This window comes from Mauremys reevesii, linkage group 5 (genome assembly GCF_016161935.1).
Source record: "Mauremys reevesii isolate NIE-2019 linkage group 5, ASM1616193v1, whole genome shotgun sequence".
Classification (NCBI taxonomy): domain Eukaryota; kingdom Metazoa; phylum Chordata; order Testudines; family Geoemydidae; genus Mauremys; species Mauremys reevesii.
Window position 1 is genome coordinate 21,871,584 of NC_052627.1, and position 22,455 is coordinate 21,894,038.

The 22,455-nt window shown below is 44.3% G+C and overlaps 1 protein-coding gene across 8 annotated transcripts in view; it reads right to left on the reverse strand.

The window, feature by feature from the left end:
• Window positions 1-22,455, reverse strand: part of FAM13A (family with sequence similarity 13 member A) — a 208,120-nt gene that overhangs the window by 176,298 nt on the left and 9,367 nt on the right. For 6 of the 8 annotated variants that reach the window (XM_039540440.1, XM_039540441.1, XM_039540442.1 and 3 more), the window contains 2 exons: window positions 17,412-17,601; window positions 8,244-8,453 (listed from right to left, as the gene is read on the reverse strand). In XM_039540440.1, coding sequence (XP_039396374.1) covers window positions 8,244-8,453; window positions 17,412-17,568 — 367 coding nt within the window. In that variant the 5' untranslated portion in view covers window positions 17,569-17,601. The remainder of the gene's footprint in view (window positions 1-8,243; window positions 8,454-17,411; window positions 17,602-22,455) is intronic. The other 2 variants (XM_039540436.1, XM_039540439.1) reach the window with 2 other exon arrangements.

Genomic DNA, 22,455 nt, shown 5'->3' on the forward strand with positions numbered 1-22,455 from the left:
TGCAGGGGTCGGCAACCTCTGGCATGTGGCTAGCCAGGGTAAGTGCCCTGGCGGGCCGGGCCAGTTTATTCACCTGCCGCGTTAGCAGGTTCGGCCGATTGCGGCTCCTACTGGTTGCAGTTCGCCGTCCCAGGCCAATGGGGGCAGTGTGAAGCCGCAGGCAGCACATCCCTCGGCCCACGGCGCTTCCCACCGCCTCCACTGGCCTGGGACGGCGAACCGCGACCAGTAGGAGCCACAATCGGCTGAACCTGCTGACGCGGCAGGTAAATAAACTGGCCCGGCCCGCCAGGGTGCTTACCCTGGCGAGCCGCGTGCCAGAGGTTGCCGACCCCTGGTTTAGTGATTATGCGATGTACTGATTTGAGAAGCCCTTTAAAAAAATTTTTTCCAATGCACATTACAAATTAAGCTTATTGCTATCTCTTTTTACACTACAGGCTTAAATCAGAATTCATTCATGGTTTGTGTTGTCAAATGTATGTGTAAACATACCTGACAATTCCAGCACACAAATTAATTTTAATTGTGCTTTTCTCTCTGCAACCAAAAGCTAGTTTCTTCCTTAAAGGGAAAAGTCAAACATTGCATGGAGCAGATTTGCAAAATTCTTCTCACCCACTTAACCTAGGACAAGTAATTTTTTTGGAAAGACATATGTTAAAATATCATTAGATCCCTCATTATCATCCATCAGCATACGGTGAGACAGTAGGGTTTTTTTTCCTCTCTCTTTTTTTCCCTCTCTTTCTTTTTACTGGGGCTGGTAAAACTTATGACAATTTTGTAAGGCTGGGATAATAATAAGGAAGTTAATAGTATCTCAGTTTGCACAGATAATTGTGTATCCCTTTGATCTGATAACTAACTACCTTTTTGTTTTAACAACAACTGGTTAAAAAGCCAGGTCAGCGTCACGGCCACGTTGCCAGAACATTAGAATTAAACCTCCACAAATACTTCTGATTAGGCAGCAAACACTGCCTACTATTCTAAATATTTGTTCCCCTAAGAAGCTTACAGTTATGATCAGTAAAGCCAAATCCTAACATTCAGGGAGAACATGTCTCCTCACACCTAACTACCTGATTAGGAAATGCCTTTGAGAGCTAATTGTCTCTCTCACCTTCCAACTGGCAACTGAGATTGTTAGGTACTTTTCCATCTACTGAAGGCTCTTTCATCCCTGGAAAAACTGGCAAGATGCTAATCCCCTCTACACTATATTTTGAAGCCAGGAGGGCATTCTTGCTGTAAACAAAGCTACCAACATCACAGCAGCAGACTTAACTCAATGGGTTTGATTTCCCTATTCATTAAGTGTACTACCCTGCAAGGTATTGATCAGGAGCAGCAGGAGGATTTAGCCTGGGCAGGATCCAACCCATTGCCCTCGCCCAGCATTACTCTGATCTTAGGTGTGCCATGTCCAGTGATTTCAGGAGAAGCTCAGATTGTTCGGCCGTCAGAGAGAAACTGTCTGGGCACGAGAGCACATTTCCACTGAACAGCGTGAAGCCCCGATCCCTCTTCTCCTTCACTGAACAGGCATCCATATAGTGGCTTCTCCTCATCAACCTGAAAGGTGGATAGGTAAAGGTGGCTGCTCTCTCTTGACACCCCCTGCAAGGCGGGGTGCGGAGGTGGAGGGAGAGAAGCTTGAGAGGGGCTGGAAGTCAAGCCCTCCCTTGCCACCACAATTTAAAAAAAGAGGCACAAATCTACACTCCATTTTATTCAGTCATCTTAATACTTACAATAAATATAAAGACTGATGAATTGGGAGGAGGCCAGGAAAGACACACATAGCATTGCACGGGCTTTGTAAACGTGTTAGGGTAAATCTGTCTCAACCACACTTGACAGTATCTCTCCAAATGGGGCAATCTCTTTGCAGCTTACCAGAGGGCACAAATGTTTTTGTGCCATGACAACCAAGCACACAAACTACTCCTGGCTTGTCTGGTCATCTGCTATTCAAGTTTTCTATTCCATTTTAAATCTAGCATTAAGAACTACTTAACAACTAGCGGACAGCACAGAAAACACAATTATTTATAGAGTGCCACTGCTGTTCACAGTACTATATAGACAAGTAAATAGCAAATAGGCAAAGTCCCTGTCTCAGGACTTCACAATCTAAAGCTCTGATCCTTATGCACATGCTCAACTTTATGCACTGTGAGTAATCTTACTAAAGTCAGTAACTTTTATGGATTTTGTATATCCTATTGGCTTCAATAAGACTACATACAATGCACAAAAGTTAAGCATGTGCTTAAGTCTTTGCAGCATTGTGGTCTAAATTACCTGGTGATCATTGTAACAACACATGAAGCCCCGGATTTTTAAGGAAGCACAGCTCCAATTTAGGCACTTGAATCAGGGCCCTATTTTCAGAAGTGCTCAGCAGCCAGCAGCTCTGACTGTGACACATAAAGGCCAGATTTTCAAAAACAGTACAGGATCCAGCGTGCTGAGCTCTTTTGAAAATCTGGCCCTAAATGGTGGAAAGGAGGAGGAAGGGTAAGAGGGAACAAGAGGAACGTGAAAGCTGCTCTTAGGTGAGTATAGTGACAGCAAGGTTTGCCTAGCTTGTGTGTGAGCACGCATATTATTTAAAAAAAAAAATCTTTTCAGCCAACAAGAGAGCAGAGATGAACAAGAGAAGCTCAGCTAGAAGAAGTGAGCTTTGACGGAGGACTTGAAGAAAGGAGAAGAGAGAAGTTGGAGGAAAAGGGAGCTACTTTCAGGCATAATGCACAGCATGAAGAAATGCACAGAACTGTGACTGGGGCATTAAAGAGAGAGAAGTAAGCAGACTATAGGTCATGATGGGAGAGAAAGGAGTTTGAACTGGATACAACTGTGTAGTCGTTTTTAGGCTCCTGGCATGTCACTACCCATTTACATAACTGAACAAAGGGGACAGCTTTGTAATGGGTCATCATATTTCTATACGTACCAGATTTCTCTGAAGGAGCAGTAAGCATTAGCTACTTATCTAATTCAATCCCTTTTGCCCTGAAATCATTTCCCTCCCATTTCAAAACACGATGACTGAGCATAACTAAGAAGTGCCATGCAATGAGTTAAGTTTTACAATTGCCATTGTGGCTAATGGGGAGTTGGGAAACTTTGAAACCCTCTTTTATTCACTCATACACCACCCTAAAAATATACCTATATCAGCTCATTTGTCAGACACGGTGACATGTTTAAGATGTGGCCCTGCCTTAGGGGAACAGATCACACCTCGTTTAAGTCAATAAAAGAAATACCAAAAAAAAAAACCCACACCACCTTCTATAATAATGTAAACAGGTAGCTCGGGGGTAAACCACCCAAACCAGGAACATAATGATGCAGAGACGGGTCTCATAATCCACTTCATAAAGCAGCATTTATTCTCCCTCTCTAAAGTTATCTAAAGTGAAATGCAGCTTCAAGTGTTATTATTGGTTGATACGTATCTTGTGTATTTAGAAAACAAACAAGTTGTTCTTCTAGTTCCCAGCTAACCATGATATCAATCAAAAGGAAAATACAAGCCAAGCAACACTGAAAAAATGACCAGCCATAGCCAATAACAATGCACCACACAGAAGTTGGGCCAGCTTTATTACAGTGCTGGATTTGAAATACTTTGATGAAAAGGTCAGCTCCCATTTTCGTTCTTGGACCCATTTCTCCGGTTGAAACTTGGCCTACAGAAGTTGAGAACCCATATTTTAGCTCCGTCTTTAAGGAGTTAATTGGGACAGTGCTTGGCTAGGAAGCATGATATAAAGGGCTGCACCGGAATGAACTGTTGCAGAACAGATCTTCCCTGCTCTCCTACTAGAAAGCCCTTCCAATGATACTACTTGCCTCACCTTGCCACACAAGGCTACTGGGGAATACATGAGCTCACTCTAGATGCAACATGTGACAAAAACAACACTCTCAGATGGAGCCGCGACCGCATATGAACAATCTTTAGCAAGCATTATGATTAGGTTGCTCTTCAACATAAATACACGGAGTGCCAAAAAATAAACGACACACAGTGGGGCCCACTTTTCAATACATACCTACTCAAGGGAGTAACACCACAAAAGGATTATACAAGAAAAAGTTTCCTGTGTTCTGGAAGGAAAGTCACAGTAACAACTTGGCCTGCTGAAAGGAAGTGACTGGTGGAAGGGGATAAGGGCTGGATGTACAGAGCTTGTGCTTGACTGGTTCCTAGAATGTACCAGGGTCTTTACAAGGCAGAGATCAAGAAACAAAAGATAAGACATGAACGAATAAACCATCTTCTACAGAGGACCCTGGTCTGGGGGCTGCAGAGCACTTCGAAGGGGAACTTCCATCACAACAACAAAATCTCCAAGCAGTGATGCTTCCTGTTAGTCTATAGGTTTGATTCACGCTGCTTGGGCATGCAAGTACCAGTCACACTTCCCTGTACCAGTAAGACACTCTGTATAGGCGGAGGGAGGGAGGGGCATGTCCTCCACCATAGCAGGGAGCATTAATTTCTGCCAGGTGCACCACAGGAGCCAGCTGGCAGAGGCTGCATAGGGATGTGCTAGAACCAGTGCATCACCTACCCATGCATCTTCTCTAGCCAATGCCACCCACTTTTGGGGCAATGGTGGCCTGCTACAAGCACCTTGCCAAAGGTGTGGCAGCGACCTGAACTGCTGCAAACCCTCTCCTGGAAGACTTGTCCCAGGGCCTAGGAGAGAATATGGAGCAGAGTGAAGGGTGCCTTTAGAATATGTTGTAATATTTTCTCTGGGATTGTATAAACAGAGTTCATTTCCATACATTTAAATCCTCTTTTCAGTGGAAATAAATAGTAACAACCTTAAAGCTAACACACTTGGTTGTCAATTTCACTGAAATATTTTTTTAAAACTAAACTATAGGGTTAGGAGCTCTCTCTCTCTTTCATACCCATCCACCCTGCCTTGCAAAGTGGAAGTTCACTACCTGGCAGTGTTCCTGGTTTCCCACCAGTGGACTCTGTCATGCCGAACTCTAAAGCTCTACAAGATTCTCAGCTTTCCAAAGATTCTATTTGCTGGTCTAGATAGGTTGTTATAGCACCCTCATCACCAGAGTATCTGAGCACCATCCAGTAGTGCATGAAATTATGAGCCTAACCTCTGTCACATGTGGTTCGCTCTCTCTCTTTCGTGTCCCCTCCTAGGGGGAGGGCTGTATATTCAGTGTGTGTTTTGTTTTGGTAGGGTTTTGTTTTTAAAATGTGCACACTGCTCTGTGCTTATGTTAGAGAAGGCAGATTGAAGAAATGCACCCTGCATTTGAAGCAGAAGGTGGTGACGACAGGTTCTTAGTTCCTGGGGGGAAGTACTGCCCAGTTTTGGACCAACCCCTGAGAAACCTCAGTCTCCTCTACAGACTAGATAACCAGCGCTGTGGGACTCAGGCGCTCCACTGGTTCTCCACCTCCTCTTGCCTCTTCTAGCTCTGCCGATCTCTCTCTCTCTCTCTCTCTCTCTCTCATATCTTGCATACCCTTTGGCATTTAGGAGCCTTCTGCTGGGCTCCTGTTTCACCTTGCCTTACATAGAACAGTGATACTCAGACTGGGCTTGCAAGCCACAAGTGGCTCTTTAATGTGTCTCCTGCGGCTCTTTGCAGCACATGATATTATAACTCTGTGTGATTTAATTATTAACCAATCTAAGTTATTTACCAATGAGGATGTTTTTACTATGTTATTAAAGCAATTGTAGTTGATAAAATAATAAAACTTGGTCAGTCACTTTGCTGTGAGAATAATATAAACTAAATGTTTCCCCTGTCATACTGTTTAAATATGGATATATAATACTACATTAAATGAAACAATGAAGTCATCCTACTGTGGCTCTATTGGGTAATACTGATTGCTAATTTGGCTCCTGTACCACTGAAATTTGAGTATCACTGGCATAGACTTTAGAAAGCACATCAAGCCATGTTGACTTTATAAAGTACTTGTTGCTATACTACACAATTACAGTTTGTTTGTTTTTAATAAGACTTCTGCTTTAATTAAACTATGCCCTACACGTTAACAGCATATAAAGACAGTAAAGTTCGTAGTTTTTTAATTAAGTTATATTTATGGCAAGAGGGGTTCCTCTCACTCCACAATTAGGCATTTTAAAAAGTTACTTTTAGGCTCAGATAACTTACAGATGTTTTGACACCAATCCCCTCAAACCTTTCCAAATGAATTCTAGCGTACCCTGAAGCATTCACAAAAGTACATTCCCTGAGCTTAGTTTTAATGGGAGTGAATACAAATTTGTAATGAAACCTTAGTAGCAATCTTCATTGTGGAGTCGCAGATGAGTGGCCCCAGACTCAAAAAGTTATTTTTAACAATTTGTAACCCAAAAATAGCTTGACCCACTGTCTTCATGGTTTGCAAGAGAAAACCACACATACACAAAAGAGGGTGCCATTTTGCAGTGAATCTGCCAGTAAACCCATACATAAATACCTGGATAACTCACACAAACCTGCACAGCAGAAACTAGAACTCTGATCCTTCAGCTTCAAAACCACAGATACCTACCAAGTGAACGAAGGTAAAACCCCTGCCAAAGTCAACATTTCAGATCAAGGTAATTTGTTAATGACCTGTATATGCCACAGAAAAAAATTCACTCACACTTCAATATTAACAGAAAAATTCTTAGCTTTCAGCATCCATCTGGCATTTTTCAGATCAGATCCTAGCTTTCCTGCCAAAGTTATAACAGAACTAAAATGAGGATTTACTGTGGAATAGGGTGAAACCTTAATCACCAAGGTGCTTTCACAGCTTCCTAATTAAACTGCCTGTGCAGAGAAAAAGTTTGTATGTCACACAAATAAGTGCACCAATGTGTTTTAAATTCAACAGTGGCATTCAGTGGCCAGATCTCTCTGTTAATTAGAGACGTGTTTCCCATGGAAATGAGATATATATACCCAGAGGAACTCTCCATTCCTAGGGGAAATTGCCTGTGGATTCCAAAGTACGAATAGAGCTTTCCAAATGGCTGGCTACCTGTGTTGTTCATACCACGTGTTGGTAATTCCCAACATAATGCACTGGTATGACCTTTTGGAGGACGAGGTACTAAACAATTTTCCATTTCAGAACAGGAATGAAATACAAGAGGCACCATAGGTAGATAAGTCACAGCTGATGAAATCTTAAAATAATCATCATCATCATCATAATCAGTAAGCGTGACTGTTACCAGGAAAGGAGCCTTCTAAACAATGACATCTTCTTCTCAACTATGGGACAGCGCATCCTTGTGTGTGTACGGAGTGTGGAGAAGGGCGTAAAGAGCTTTCCCTTGCATTTGCACAGCCTGCAGAAGGGCCAGTTACAAAAGCAATTCCTGCACTCCTGGACTGCTTCTGCCCTGCATCTCCAAGAGAACACATCATCCCAAGGGGGGCACGGAGAAAGTGGGACTATGGCCTTGCTCTCTCTTCTCATCAGCCTCCAAGCACTGAATCCAATCCCCACTCATTACTCCAGCCAACCTAGGGTGGGGACTGAGACCAGGGTGATTGTAACCATTGCACGGTCCTTTACTCAGGGCTATGCTTTAAAACGCACACTCTAGTCCTTAGCGTGTGCAGTCACAACCACTCACTTTACTGGCAAGATACATTTCTAGTACTTTTATCCATTAGCTTTGCTGCTTCTGCAGGTGGTGGGAAAGCAAGAAGGGACCCAGACCTCCTGCAACTGGATAAAATAGTTCCCCCCAAATCAATGGGACCCACTCGTATCCTCTGGAAGGACAGTAGGGCCACTGAAGTCTATTCTGGCCCATACAATAAAGAGATCAGATCGATGCATTATTCAACAGAACTGTTAATTCAAGTTCCGACTGAGGAATCTTTATTACTGGTGATGATGCATGAGCCAGGGGGAAGAATGTAGCTTGACAGTCACCTCCCAGGTTGAGTTTGCCATTTATGGAAGAAACCATTTTCTATCTAAAGATGTAATAGCTATCTCATACACAACCACGATGTTTTCAACTCACATTGTTAGGCGTGTGTGTGTAAGCATATGCATTGGGACGAGATGGTGGTTGATGCCAAGGGAAATCCAAAATGGAAAGAGCAAGACAATAAGAAATGCTATACAGGCAGGTGGAGTCTGTAAATTCTGGTCCCCAAGAAAGCAACTACATGTCAGGTTATCAAGGGGTTTTACTTGTACTCACCCTGGTAAAGCTGTATAAATCTGGGATGCAATGCAGAAGTGATCACCCCATCTGGTAGCTCCCTCAGAAATAATTTCAGCAGACTGGCTACTGAGCACACATCAGCATCTTTAGCCAGCTCCACTTCCTCCCCGCGGTCATATTTCAGACGCAACTGATCCACCATTTTCATGTTACCATTCACCCTGAAGAGACCTTCCTGTGTCAGCCCTGTAATTACATATTAAACATGAGTAAAACAAACAACATGCACTTGGCTTTCAATTAGCACACCCTGCTGATAACAGTACCATTCTGTAAGTAACCAAGACACCACAAATATCACAAAGCTATTAGCCAGTGGATTCTCTGGATAATGAATGTTGAAGACCAGATCCTGAATCCTACAAATATCTAACCAAGCACCCACAATGCCTAATGACTTCAGTATAACTTGTCAATATTCAGCACCGTTCTGGATTTGGGCTCAAATGGCTGGAACCTATTTCCACATACTTCAACTGGTGCCCAGTCAGGTCCTGACCCTGCTACCACTTATGTGAGTAACTTCATTCATGTGAAAAGTCCCGTTTGCTTCAGTGGACCTGTTCCAGTAAGTAAAAAATCTACATCTTCCATAGAGGACGCCAGGAGAACTACATCATATTAAAAAGTTCACTACATTCCAAGGACATTCCTAGATTCAAACACTTAAGTAGAACAACTCCACAAAACTGAAGAGTCAGTATATTTTTTTTAAAAGCACCCCAGTAACTAAAACGTTGCATTCTTTCAAACCAGTTCTGCAGAATTACTCTTTCATGCTGAAGCTTAATACTAAAAGGGTTACAAACATAGCATGGAACATTTTAAAGAGGCAGAAAGAGACATCGTTAAAACACAAGGCCCAACTTGCAGAATACACCTGCGCACAGAAACCAATGTTGCAATGTGAAATGCTAGTCTGACATCTGCTGGACAATGGGAAGCACTGCAGAACAGTAATGAACAGCATTTGTGTGCGAGAAGTTGGGCAAAGTAACAAATTCCCCACACAGATAAGACGTTCTTTATCTTCCAGTAAGAAAGTCATTCTGGAAAAAGGCTAGGCTAGATGGTTTTGGGAAAAAATGGGCTATTTTTAACATTTGCAGCGGTAACTTCCCCCATAAAATGCCAATTCTGTCTGTATAACACAGCGTGTCTAGATGATACAGCTGACCTACAGCCAGCTCAGCTAGCTTGGCTAGGTATTCAGTTCAACATGAACTTGACCAGGGGTTCTCTAGTGGGTTGTCCACATCTAACTTTAGATGTCAGCAGTGACCATTCACGTGGGTCTTCACTCTAGTGAGAGTTCCAGGATGGAACTGAATTGCCATTAGTGGTGGTGCACTGTGTACCTCCTATTTCCCATCCAAATTAACTGAGCTCACATGGAGGGCCGTGTTAGTTATTCTTCCTAGTTAAGGTCAACATCTATGCAGAAAATTACTCTTCCAGGTTACCTCAGGAGCTCATGGCTGCCTTGAAAACCATGAGTTTATCCCAGGCTCTTCTCACACAAGTGGACATCTTTTAGATCTTGTTTTCACATTGGAGAAGGGATGGGGATGATATCTTTATCAGACCATCACCTTCTCAGTTTAGAACCCAGGGGTCACTTAAGTTTCCACCATGGAGGAGGATCTAATTCAATCAGTTTATGTTGGCAGACAGACGGGGGCATTTGGGTTTCAGGTTTCTTTAAGGGAGCGTAGTGTGCTGCCACCAGTCCATTTTATCAATACACCAGTAGGATATTACCATGATCTTTTCCCCTTGACTATTAGCTGATTAGCTCCCAAGCATCTTCTCCCTATACATCATCCTCACAAGTCATTGTGCTACATGAATAAAACAACACTGAAACATGGTGGTGGCAATCTCACTCCAACCATCTGTAATACACAGAGTGTGTCTACACTGCAATGAGATGCCTGGGACTGGCCTGTGACAGCTGACCGGGCTCACAGGGCTTAGGTTAAGGGGCTGTTCCATTGCAATGCAGATGTTTGGGACTGGGCTGCAGCCCAAGCTTTGGGACCCTCCCACCTCACGGAGTCCTAGAGCCAAGGCTCCAGCCCAAGCCCGAACACCTACATTGCAATAAAGAGGCTCCTCACCTGAGCCCCATGTGCCCAAGTCAGCTGACACAGGCCAGCTTCGGGTTTTTAATTGCAGTGAAGACAAACCCACAGAGTCTCTTCACCCTAGAACGTGGCAGTAGAAGGCAGCCCATGCTAGGGTGACCAGGTGTTCGGTTTAGCACTGGAACACCCGGTCAAAAAGGGATCCTGGCTGCTGACTGTTGGGTTTGTGGCGGTCCCTGCTAGCTACTGCGTGGCTCCCGGGTCCAGAAGCAGCTGGCATGTCCAGCTCCTGGTCTTAGGGGCAGCCACAGTCTGTCTGTCTGTCACCCCATCGCCGGCACCCAGGAGTTCAAGGTATGCGTATCCCCATCTCCGAGTGCTGGGAATGGGGTTGCATCTCCATCCCCTTCACTGCATCCCTTCCCCGGTCCCATCCTGTCCTGCCCCCCACACCTACTCATCCTAGCCCTGTACCCCTTACAGCGCTCTCCCACCCATCCTCTCCACCTCCCAGGGCCACCACCCCCATGTCCCTCACCCCCCGCAGCCCTGCACCCCATTCACCTCCATACACAGCTGCACTCCCATTATGTCCCTATACTCTCTTGGGCCCCCCACATCCTCATTCACCTGTAGCCTTCCGCCTCCCCCTGCATCCCTATCCACCCCACATTCCTCCACACACACACACCCTCTCTCCTTCACTGCCCTCTCTAACCCCCACCCCACTCTCATCCCTCCCCATCCTCTCTCCTCCATCCCCCCCTCCCCACACACACACCACTTTTCCCGTCCAGCCCACCCTCCTCCCTTTCCGGCTGGTGATTTAGGCAGCCACTGGAAAAGTGTATGAAAAAGTGTCTCTGTGTAGGCAAGTGTGTGCATGCATGCATTGTATGTGTGTAAGAGACTCTCTCCTTGTGTAGGGAGGTGCGCGTATTGCCGCATATGTGTATACCTGTGTGAATAAAATTTGCAGCCTAACTCTTCGACTTTTATTCCTTTTGCAGGCTTGCGCACAAAAAAATTGATGACTTAAAAAACTTGTCATGAAATGAATATGGTGACAAAGTTCCTCCTCTACCTTGGTGGGTCCTGCGCTTATTGGCAGATTTGCTCACCTCAGTGATCTTCCCCACAGTCTGGGTCAACTCCTCCTGTGTCTGATCAGGAGTTGGGAGGTTTGGGGGGAACCCGGGCCCGCCCTCTACTTCGGGTTCCAGCCCAGGGCCCTGTGGATTGCAGCTGTCTATAGTGCCTCCTGTAACAGCTGCATGACAGCTACACCTCCCTGGGCTACTTCCCCATGGCCTCCTCCAAACACCTTCTTTATCCTCACCACAGGACCTTCCTCCTGGTGTCTGATAACGCTTGTATCCAGCAGCACACCCTCTCACTCTCAGCTCCTTGTGCCTCTTGCTCCCAGTTCCCCACATGCACTTCCTCTCCTCTGGCTCCTCCCTGCCTGACTGGAGTGAGCTCCTTTTTAAACCCAGGTGCCCTGATTAGCCTGCCTTGATTGGCTGCAGGTGATCTAATCAGCCTGTCTGCCTTAATTGGTTCTAGCAGGTTCCTGATTACTCTAGTGCAGCCCCTGCTCTGGTCACTCAGGGAACAGAAAACTGCTCATCCAGTGACCAGTATATTTGCCCTCTACCAGACTCCTGTACCCCACTGGTCTGGGTCTGTCACAATATATACATATTTTATAAGAGAAGGAAACTCTAAAAGAAATGTATTATTTCTTAAAAAGTGAATGTTGTTGACTAGTAATTGCAGAAGAGCCAATGTACCATACATTTTCTCCCCACCTTTGTCTAGCTACATTATAAATTCTTTGTTTCAGATTCTCGCTTTTTATGTATATGTCCAGCACCTACCAACCTGGAGCCCTGATCTTCGTTGGGGTCTCTAGGCACTAAGCAACAATTGTAATATTAAATAATGTGGAAGTATATGTGTTAGTGCATGTTAGATGTGTACATATGAATACACGTGTATCTGCATGTAGGCGTGGGAGTCAGTTTCAAGAGGTTTATTTATATAGGTATCTGGACAGGTGCATTTCTGTGGTTGTGCTCTGTGGATCTGTATTTGGGCTTCAGGAGTGGGCCTTTAATGGCACATTGCAGCTGTGATAATGTGTGGTCCTAATTCCACACATAAAATTACAATAACTTTAGTGAGCGAAATACATGGAGCTGGTTACGAAAAATGGGAAGAGGTGAGGGAAAGAATCATGAAAACCTTGTGAAATTTTGTTTTTGTTTAAATTACGCTTTTTGACTATTTTGCTGCCAGCTTTAGCGTCCTGTAACAAATAAAACCTGAATTTAGCATAATACATCTGTCAAAACAATAACTCTGCCTGTTGGGCCTTGCAGTGAAAATGAGCACGTGAGAGAGGGTGAGTGAGAGCAAGCGATGGGAGGGAGGTGGGATGGAGTGAGCAGGGGCGGGACCCCAGGAAGGGGCGGGGCATCAGGAAGGGGCGGGGCCCCGGGAAAGGGTTGGGCAAGGGTGTTCGGTTTTCTGGAATTAAAAAGTTGGCAATCCTAACCCACAGCCTCGTGAATCTACTGGGAAAGAAGAGTATTTCTTATCATACAGACTAGATCAATAAAAAAGCAGGTTGATTCTATTCTGCTGTTGCTTGTCGAAAAACAGAGGATATCCCCGGGCTGAACAATGGAGGTTGGAAGACGGGCACAGTAGCAGACACCTTCTCTTTTCTCTCAATAAATGTAGCCAGAAGGTTGAGGGGTAGAATAGCAAAGATTCCGCTCCTCCATCCTGACCCCTCTCTACACAACCCCCCTCACTCACAGAAGCCAGGAAGCTCTGTCATTTGGAGTCCTAGGATTTGTCTTCCTAGTACCATCCCCTAGGTCTTTTGACCTAGGGCAGTGGTCTCCAAAGTGGGGTGCGCAGGAGGATCCTTCAGGGTGTGTGGCAGGAGGAGCACCGCCGGAGCAGTGCCACTTGTTCGGCCAGGAGCAGGGGGTGCGTGCTCAAAACATTTTTACTGATGGGCTGTGCGATCAAAAAAGGTTGGAACCACTGACCTAGGGGATGGTACAAGGCTTGCCGATGAATGCTCTCACATTAGCTGTTATTACATGCTTGCTGTTGCACAGGTCAGCAATATCTACATAGGCCCTGCCTTAGAAAGCTTACAATCTAAAAATCAGAGATGCACGGAGCAACCGAGAGGAAGGAGTCATGTATCTAAAGAAAAGGGTACATTCACCAGATGTGTCTCAGCCAATCCCCTACCTGATTTCAGTACAATTCCTCACCAAGTAACTGCACTGATTAACATTTGGAAGGTTATGTTTCCAGCCATACAGGCCAGAAAAGGGTTCATGGGTTGTTGTTTTTTAAATCCTGCAGAAACTGACTGCTCCGGTTCCTCGATCTCTGCTTCCCTACCGTCCTCAGGCGAGTGATGGTAGAAAAAGAAAATATGTCAATGGAAAATTAAACTCAAACAGCAAGGTGTTGGGACAATAAAGAAAAGGAAATCTGCCACAGCGCCATACTCAGAGGTACAGAAAGGGGAGCCATTCTCAGCCTGTAAACTTCAGAGGAGTTTGTTTCTCTCACTAACCAGAAGATGTGAAGCTGTTAAGTTTGGATAAAGAAGAATCCAAACAAAACAAAAACAAAACCAGAGGAAGAGTCCCCGAGGAAACTCAAGTGAAAGAAGACATGATGATGGCCAGAAGGGTCCCATGGGAAAACAGAAGGAGCTGAAGAAGCTGTACAAAACTCAGCACCATCTCGTGTACACTCATTTGAGTGGTCATGGCATTGAGGGAGGCTTGTTCACTCACATCCACCCACCACTTGGGATCAATGCCAAGAAGCCTTCTAAAGAAAGTCCACATTCTTGCTCAGAGAATTTGGGAGAGCAAATTGTAGGTGCACAGAAATGTTTTCAGCGGAGAGGGGAAAAATCCAGAGGAACATCTGCTCTAGGAACCTTCTTACAAAAACAACCGAGTGTTCCAGCCATCTGCCATTGCTGTATGCGATCACAGTCCACAACGCTCTCTCATGCCAGTCAAGGAGCAACACTGGAAGACTCCAAAGGGAGCACCAGTCAATCTTCATCCCCAGCCCGACCACACTTTAGACACATTGGGGTAATACAGGTGCAGCACTGCACCACTATAAAATACACGTGGCTTGAGACCCCACTGCGCTGCACCAGTTTATGACAATGACCTTGCGTCAGACAGACAAAGTAGTGGAGAATCTGGCCCAAGCACTGTATGTTACTTCCCAAGGGCAGACTATTGGCCCTTCACAATGCATACAACAGAGGAATACTTATCACTAATCTTCTCAAGGGTTTAGGGAAGATTTCACCATAATGTATGCTAGGGTGACCAGATCGCAAGAGCGGGCAGTGTGGGGGAGGGAGAGACAGACAGACACAGGTGCACAGCCCCGACCGGAGCCAGGGGCACACTCGTCCGCCTGGCCCTGTGCTACCAGCGTGTGCCTTCCTGTTGGGGGTGGGCCCATGCTGCGCCACACAGCTCCCCCGCCCAGCGCCCCCTGGATCCACTACGCCCAGGGCCCCCTACAACCCTTCCACCGCAAATGCACAGTGCTGTGCACACACCCTGCCCAGTGCCCCCCTGCCCACAGCCCCACCACAGCTGCCCAGCACCCCGCACAGAACCCCCCACTCGCTAGTTTCCCAATATACACAGATTTCCTCTCCCTCCCTCCCAGTGCCCTTCCCCACAGCCCCACCACCACATCTACACAATGCCCCACACAGACCTGCCCTGCCCAGTGCCCTGACACACACAGATCTCCCCCACCGCACAGCATCCCCCAACAGGCCCTCATTGTCTAGAACCCCAGAACACACAACTCCCCCGCGCTGCCCAGCGCCCTCCAAACCCTCACAGCCCAGCACCGCCCCACCCCCGCACCTCCCAGACACTCACCATCACACTCTGGCCGCACTCACCAGCCCTGCTGGGAGGTCTCTGGCTCCTAAGGGTGAGAGCGGCGAGGGGAGTCTCCAGACTCTCCACGTGCTGCTCCTGCCACAAGTGCGAGCTCTGTGGCTCCCACTAGCTGGGAAAAGCACCAGTGGGAGCTGCTGGAGCTGTGGAACAGGGCTTGCAGGCACTGGCAGCACGCAGATCCCCCCCCACCCTAAGAGCCAGAGGGACCTGCCAGGGGGCGAGGTGGGGAGTCCTGGCGGTACTCACCTGGGGCGGCTCTCGTCCTGGGAAGCATCCGGCAGGCTGACCCTCTGGCTCCTAGGGTCGCAGGTCGGGTCGGGGGGCGGAGGGCTCTCTGCCTGCTCCCTGCGCCTGCAAGCCCCGCCCCTGCAGCACGCGGCGCTCCTGCTGGCGGGTGGGCATCGGGAGCTGCACCAGGAAGCGGTGAGTGGCGGCACCGCAGCTACAGTCCAGACGGTCCCCCATATCGGGACAAAGGGCATCCCGACCGACGTAAGGTCAGGATGCAGGACAAGTCCCCTAATATTGGGACGTTCGCTGAGAATCCTAATCATTCTCCAGTGTACAATATAACCCCCAGTGGACTGTGCCTCCAATTCCAAAAGATTGTACATGCTACATGTACTACATCAAGGCATTACCAAATTGGCCTCCTCATTGATATGACACAAAATGAAAATGAATCTAAAAATGATCAACCCTCCTTCTCACTAACCAAATCAATTACACAAAAGTGAGGTCCAAACCATGCCCCCAAACAGCAATCGCCCACATCACCTGCTATGCAAAGGTCTTGGTGGGTGACTGAGATCTCACACCACTTTTATACCAGTGTACCTCCATTGACTGAAATGGAGTTATATAAGTTGAAGTGAGAAGAGACTCAGGCCCTTGATTTCTCTCTCCTCCATCACATCTGAAATATCTTACAACTTGCCTAACCAGGGAATTATCCAGGAACAGTTGTTCCTGAATAACTCTATATGTGGACACTCTTATTCCAGAATAAGAGTGCTTTGTCCCTGTTTAGCTTAACCTACTTGGAAAGTTATTTGTTGAGAGTTAGTCACGAACAGCTATTGCACTGTGAATTCACTTCCTATACTAACTCTTGTTAGCTTATTGTGAGTTTGTTTTTAAAAGCTTGGTTATTTTCTCAAAGTGTGGGCTGGAAACCTAAACACTACAATTTAACCAGTATTACAAGGCTTTTAAAAAGCAGACATGAAGAAGAATCCTTAAAAAGGACATTGTTCCACTCTCCAGGGTGAGACCAGAAGATGTAAATTCTCACAGGGTGAAATTCACTCCCATGTAGCAGGCCAGCACAAGGCTTAGCCATCACTTAAGAGCCACAGAAATGCTTTGCATTTGTACCAATGGCCTTGCATTGGCCCTCTGCAAAGAGGTGTATTTTATCCGCTGAGAAAGAAGTTCATTCTGTTCTACAACTTAAATGTATGGAAAGAGAGGTTGGAAGTTTAGAGGCTTACATGAAACCTTCCAGTGCTAATTGATAAAAACAAAAAGCCCATTCTGGGGCTTACAATTACACACGACATTCTATTCACAATCATACACATTCACTACTATGCTTATTTCAGAGTAGCAGCCATGTTAGTCTGTATCCGCAAAAAGAACAGGAGTACTTGTGGCACCTTAGAGACTAACAAATGTGCCACAAGTACTCCTGTTCTTTTTACTATGCTTATGTGTAGGACCTAGAGTCAGAAATGATGGGCATAGCAGGTTAATTTGAATCAAGCAATAATGCAAGTCTAGTTATGAAAACTGTTTAAATTATAAAATGAACTTATTCTTTATAGCCACTTTATAACACAGCAGATTACATTTGTGAATGTCCCTTTGAATATACTTCCACATAAAGGCAACCAAACAAAAAAAGGAAAGCCAAATGCAGTAGTATTTTCAGCACCCAGTTTGAGCCACAACTTGATTCAGTTTTCATGCCGAATAAACGAAAATAAATAAACAAACAGAAAACTTCCTTCGAAGAGACTTACATAAACAACACGATTAAATGAAAGAGACTGTGTCAACTTTACCGTGCTGGGTGAGATATTCTACTGTATTCCACACCACCGCTGGGAGGCCATTCTTGGTAAGTCCCTGCTGCTGAAGGTCCTGGAGGCTCACACCGAACACCTTCTGACAGCTATCATCCCTCCGCTTGCTCAGTGGCAGCGCAGCTATCTTCTTCATGTCTTCCTTCAGCCTCACTGCTGATTTACTTTGCTTAAGGGAGCAGAGGAAAAGAGAGCAGTCGGTCACATTTACTACAGGAGGTTGCATGTCAGTTAAGAATTAAGCTTTTGAAATAGAACAGTCTGTAGGGCTGGTGGGGTTTTTTTTGTTTGTTTTACTTTAGTCCACAGCAAAAATCTCTATGAAGTAGTACTTTATAAACGGGTAGGACAGAGAACAAGGAGAGGGAAAGGAAAAAGAAAGTAAGGAGGAGGAGTCCAAAGCCACAACTTATCTGTAGCTAGGAGATAGGGTGGATAATACACTGCAGTAGCCAAGCTATACTGCTACAGTAACCAGTGGGCCAGACTCAGAAGGGACCACTTATGTTAGCTGCAAAATCTCAATCATCAACTTAGACTCCGATTTTAAGGCCAGAAGGGACCACTCTGACCACCAAGTCTGACCTCCTATATAACACAGAGAAAAGAACCTCCCTCACCCAATAATTTCTGCATCAAGCCCATAACTTCTGTTTGAACGATAGCATTATCTTTTGGAAAGATAACCTGCCTTGACTTAAGACTGCAAGAGATGAAGAATCCACAAGATAAAGTGTCCAGATAAAACCTATTGGTAACAGGGTAAGTAATAGATAAGGGTAGAAATGTAAACCAAGATAAGATAGCTTGTGGTTGAAAGGAGAACTCTCTTCATCTAGCAGTAGCTTAACGCATCGTACATCACATCATCTTAGGTTTATTTATTATAGGCAAGCAGAATATAACTCACCTAAATCCATTCAACCAGCATTTTTTAAAAAGTGTTTTCACATATTTCTGGCATCAAGTTTATTAGCAGCTAACAAGACTGATGACGATGACCCATGACACCATGGAATTCAAAGTGTGGCATATAAGAAACAGCTGACTCTGGGAATGTATTGATAATAAGCACTGAAACCTGGTAGAAATGTCTCAAGTCTTGTCTGTAGAAACCCTGTAGAAATGTCTCAAATCTTGTCTGCAAATTGTGTGTTACATATAGGGACAGAGCTATTTAACAATACTCACACCTATGGTTTTGTTTTCAAATAAACATTACTATTTTCTAATCTCTTTAAATGCAACATGATGTTTCAACTCCACCTCATTAATTAACTTGAACACTTGCCCAGACTTTGCTATTAAGCCAGGTTGTACCTTATTCCAGGTACAAGAGAGAATTTGCATTAATCGTTTCTTACCAAGATTGATGCATCTTTTTGCTAAGCACAGCTTCTCTGAGGAAATGTGTAGTAGAATCATCTGTTTGATACCAGGACTTGGCAACTTCATGCTATCTGGTATGTAAATGACTTTCTTGGACTGTGCTGGTCTGACATATAAAGAAGATGTTGCTTGTGTAGCTAAGGCTATAGAATAAGTTATAAATACTCTATATTATTTGAGAAAGAGTATTAGTCCATATAATTAAAAATTGTGTTGTAATGATCACCTTATAAATACATATGATAAATAAGTATAGTCAATGTTCAAATTCCAGCTTTCACTGACTGTTGCCAAGATGCCATTTTAAAAATAATATTTCTTATGAGAATTACAAGTGACTACCATAAGCTATTTTCATTTAAGATATATGCCAACGCAAAGATTGGGTTGTATGGACCAGACAAATAATAATGATAATAATAATAATTCCATTAGAGGATTTTGAAACACTTTTCTAATTAAGGCCCCAAACTTGTAAACTCTTATGCATGTCTTAGCCGCATATAATCACTGGGAAGCTGGTAAGTGGTCACCCATCTCGATTTCACAATGGGGAAACTGAAGCCCAAGGGGTGAGGTGTGTTGCTCAAGTTTACAAGGGAAGTCTATAAAAGATCCAGAAACAGAATCCAGATCTCCCAGTCCTATTCTTTAACAGAGATTAGAAAAAGGAAATTGTTTAAAGCCGACATATCCTGTGTAATTCCTGACATATTTATAAATCTTTGTTAGACCTAACTATGTAAAATATAAAAGTCTTGCCTCTAGCAGAAAGAAAAAACCTACTTAAGTGATCAGTAAGAAACCATTCCCCGTGGCAGTCTCTAAGCAGTGAACTGAATCCTACTTAGTCTCAGTTGGGGAAATAAATTAATCAAAATATGGTTATACTTGTATTTTTTAAATTCACTGATTCCTGTAATCAGTTGCTTTTTTTTAGATAAAGATATAAATGATTGGCCCACTTAACCATTTTTTGCTTAGTGGCATTGCAGAGTGTAACAAGAGACAGCAGTGTAAATTTTAGAAGACTAGTCCTACACTTCAGAAACATGTTTTTTCACTTCTGCCCTTTTCAAATTATCTTAATTAAATTACACGCTGCAGTTGGCCTGTGGTTAAAAAACAAAACTGTCAATCAATTTCACCATCACTAGACACTGTTTCGAAGGGGCAACAGGTCATCTAAACACAAAATAGAGTGAAAAGATTAGGATCAAAAACGAGAGAGGAGAAATACCAATCATACCATTTTAGTTTACTGAATCAACCAAAAACATGTCAGTTCTAGTACATGTTATCGTGTTCCCACTGTAACAGCCTCCTGGACTAGGTGTCCAATATAAACAGGGGGGAGAGAGAGAGCCTGTATTTCCCTTCAGAGTAAAAGTGAGAAAAAACTAGGAAATACTCACTCATCCCCCCCCATGAAATTAACAATGGCTCACAGTGCAAGGATGTTGTGGATGGAGCAGAAGAGGAAAATCCTGAATAGATCCACAGTGATTGGTTAGTTTAGATTTGAAAGATAAAAAAGTAAGTCATCCAATCTCAGACATGTTGATACTACCCAGCGTCTTCCCCCTGCAGATGCACACACTGTTAAGTTTATGCAGTTTAATAAACTAGTGACTGGAAGAGGCCTCCCTCCGCATACAACAGACAGTCTGTACTCACACAGATGGCTAATGCGCCTGCCCCCATTCTTTCAGGAAGTGTCTGGACGAACTGATGAAGATGGGATGAAAGCATTAAGCAGAGTACTGAAGGCTACAAAGATTCCATGCCACGAAAGCCTTATAGATCAGGGAAAAAAGGCAAAAATAGCCCCAGAAATGGGCCCAAAATTGCTACAGAACTCTTATTATTTTGTTAGCAGAATCTCCTGCAAAGTTAGCTTTTGCTTCTTAGATTCAACACGCATGGCTGGGATCAGCCCCTGCAGTTGAAATCTGATTCCAGGGAGTCTTTTATTGGCAGTCTGGAGGAGTCATGTGACTTGGTACTTAAGTCCTTAACATCTCTTCATTAATTACCAGGCATTTCTTACAGGCAGGCAGTCCAAAGACTTTACAGAAGATGTGTCCTACAGAGTAACATCACCCTGACAACAATCTTGCCTCAGGCAGAGGCTAACACTCAGTGACTCTGCGCCATTAACATCATTATTCCCATTTCTGAGTTAGTGATACTAATACTTCTCTCTTCCTTCCAGCCTGTTACAAAACTCAAACATACCTTCAGGCTGAATAAATCCCTTTGTGAAGACTCCACAGTATAGTACTAGCCAACACACAAACTTCTCAACTTTCTGAAGCAATGCTGATTTCTCAAAATAAAATGCATTCTGCATAGAGTGCATATAGCATACGTCACTTCCTCTGCATCATTTTAACTGCTCCATTTAGCCTAACCTAGTAAATGGCAGTTGCCATTCAATTCAAAGTAGCAAATGCATTAATTCCTTTTAAAATTGTGGCAACAAAATAATTACGTAGCTTGACAAATAACAAATAACATGACAAATAACTGGATGGCATAAGAACAAGGGCAACATCTAGGCCTTTTGCATTGATGGGGCATGTTCCTACAGAAATTTACAGTGGCATTTTTCACTTGACACATTTAACGGTTAAAGTAAAAAAGTCTTAGACATCACAGTTCTGTCACCAATATAATGTATGATTAAGTCAGCCTTGCAAAACATGTCCATTCACCCGGAGAGAATTATTATTAATTATTATTTTTACACAGGTGAATGTTACCTTTTCCCCCTCCTATTAGCTTCAATCACGGCAAAGGGCAGGCAAGTAGATTTTGTGCATGAGCTGATAAATTTTCATGTAAGGTTTCCTAAGGCGTAATTCTATTAACCTCAAATTCAGTACTAATATGCCACCTCATCTCAATACAGTACTGTACTTAGCAGTGCCAAGTTAGAATACAGTACTATGAGAGCCATTACGTGACCTGAATTTTGAAATGCCTGCGATACCGCCCGTTCCCCTCTCCTCTCCCCTGAAGCTTAAATGACACAAACATAATCCTCCTGGGTGGGCCTCTTCTCCTGTGGTATTGGTCAGATGGCAAAAGGAACAGAGAGAATAATGGCTTGTCTACACAGAGACTTAGTGGATAGCAAGTCAGGGTTTAAATCTACAGCATGGTAGCCTGTCGTACACTGAGCAACTGGACCCTGCTACCACGCATGTCAAAGTGCCCTACAGAAGGTATAGCATGTGGTACTGGGGTGGGAGGAGCATGAGACAGTAACTGACCGTATTCAAGCATCCATAAAATTCCAGAACACTTTACAACACTTGGAAGAGAACTAGAGAGAGTTCCAGACTCTGCCCGGTTCCCTTTCATTCGGGCTTCTACCAGCATTTGATTTCCAGCAAGGGTTAGAAATTACTCAACTAGGAGTTGAAATTCAGGGCCAGATTTTCAAAACAGCTCAGCTCCCATTAGGCACTAAAATAAGGGCCCAGATCTTCCAACTGCATTCCAGGTGCTGAGCTCTTCTGAATATTCCGCTCTCTTTTGGAACCCGACTTCACAAGAGCACTTTAGCATGTACTTAAATCGATTTCTATTCAGAACAACACTTCGGCATGTGTTTAACTTTAAACAC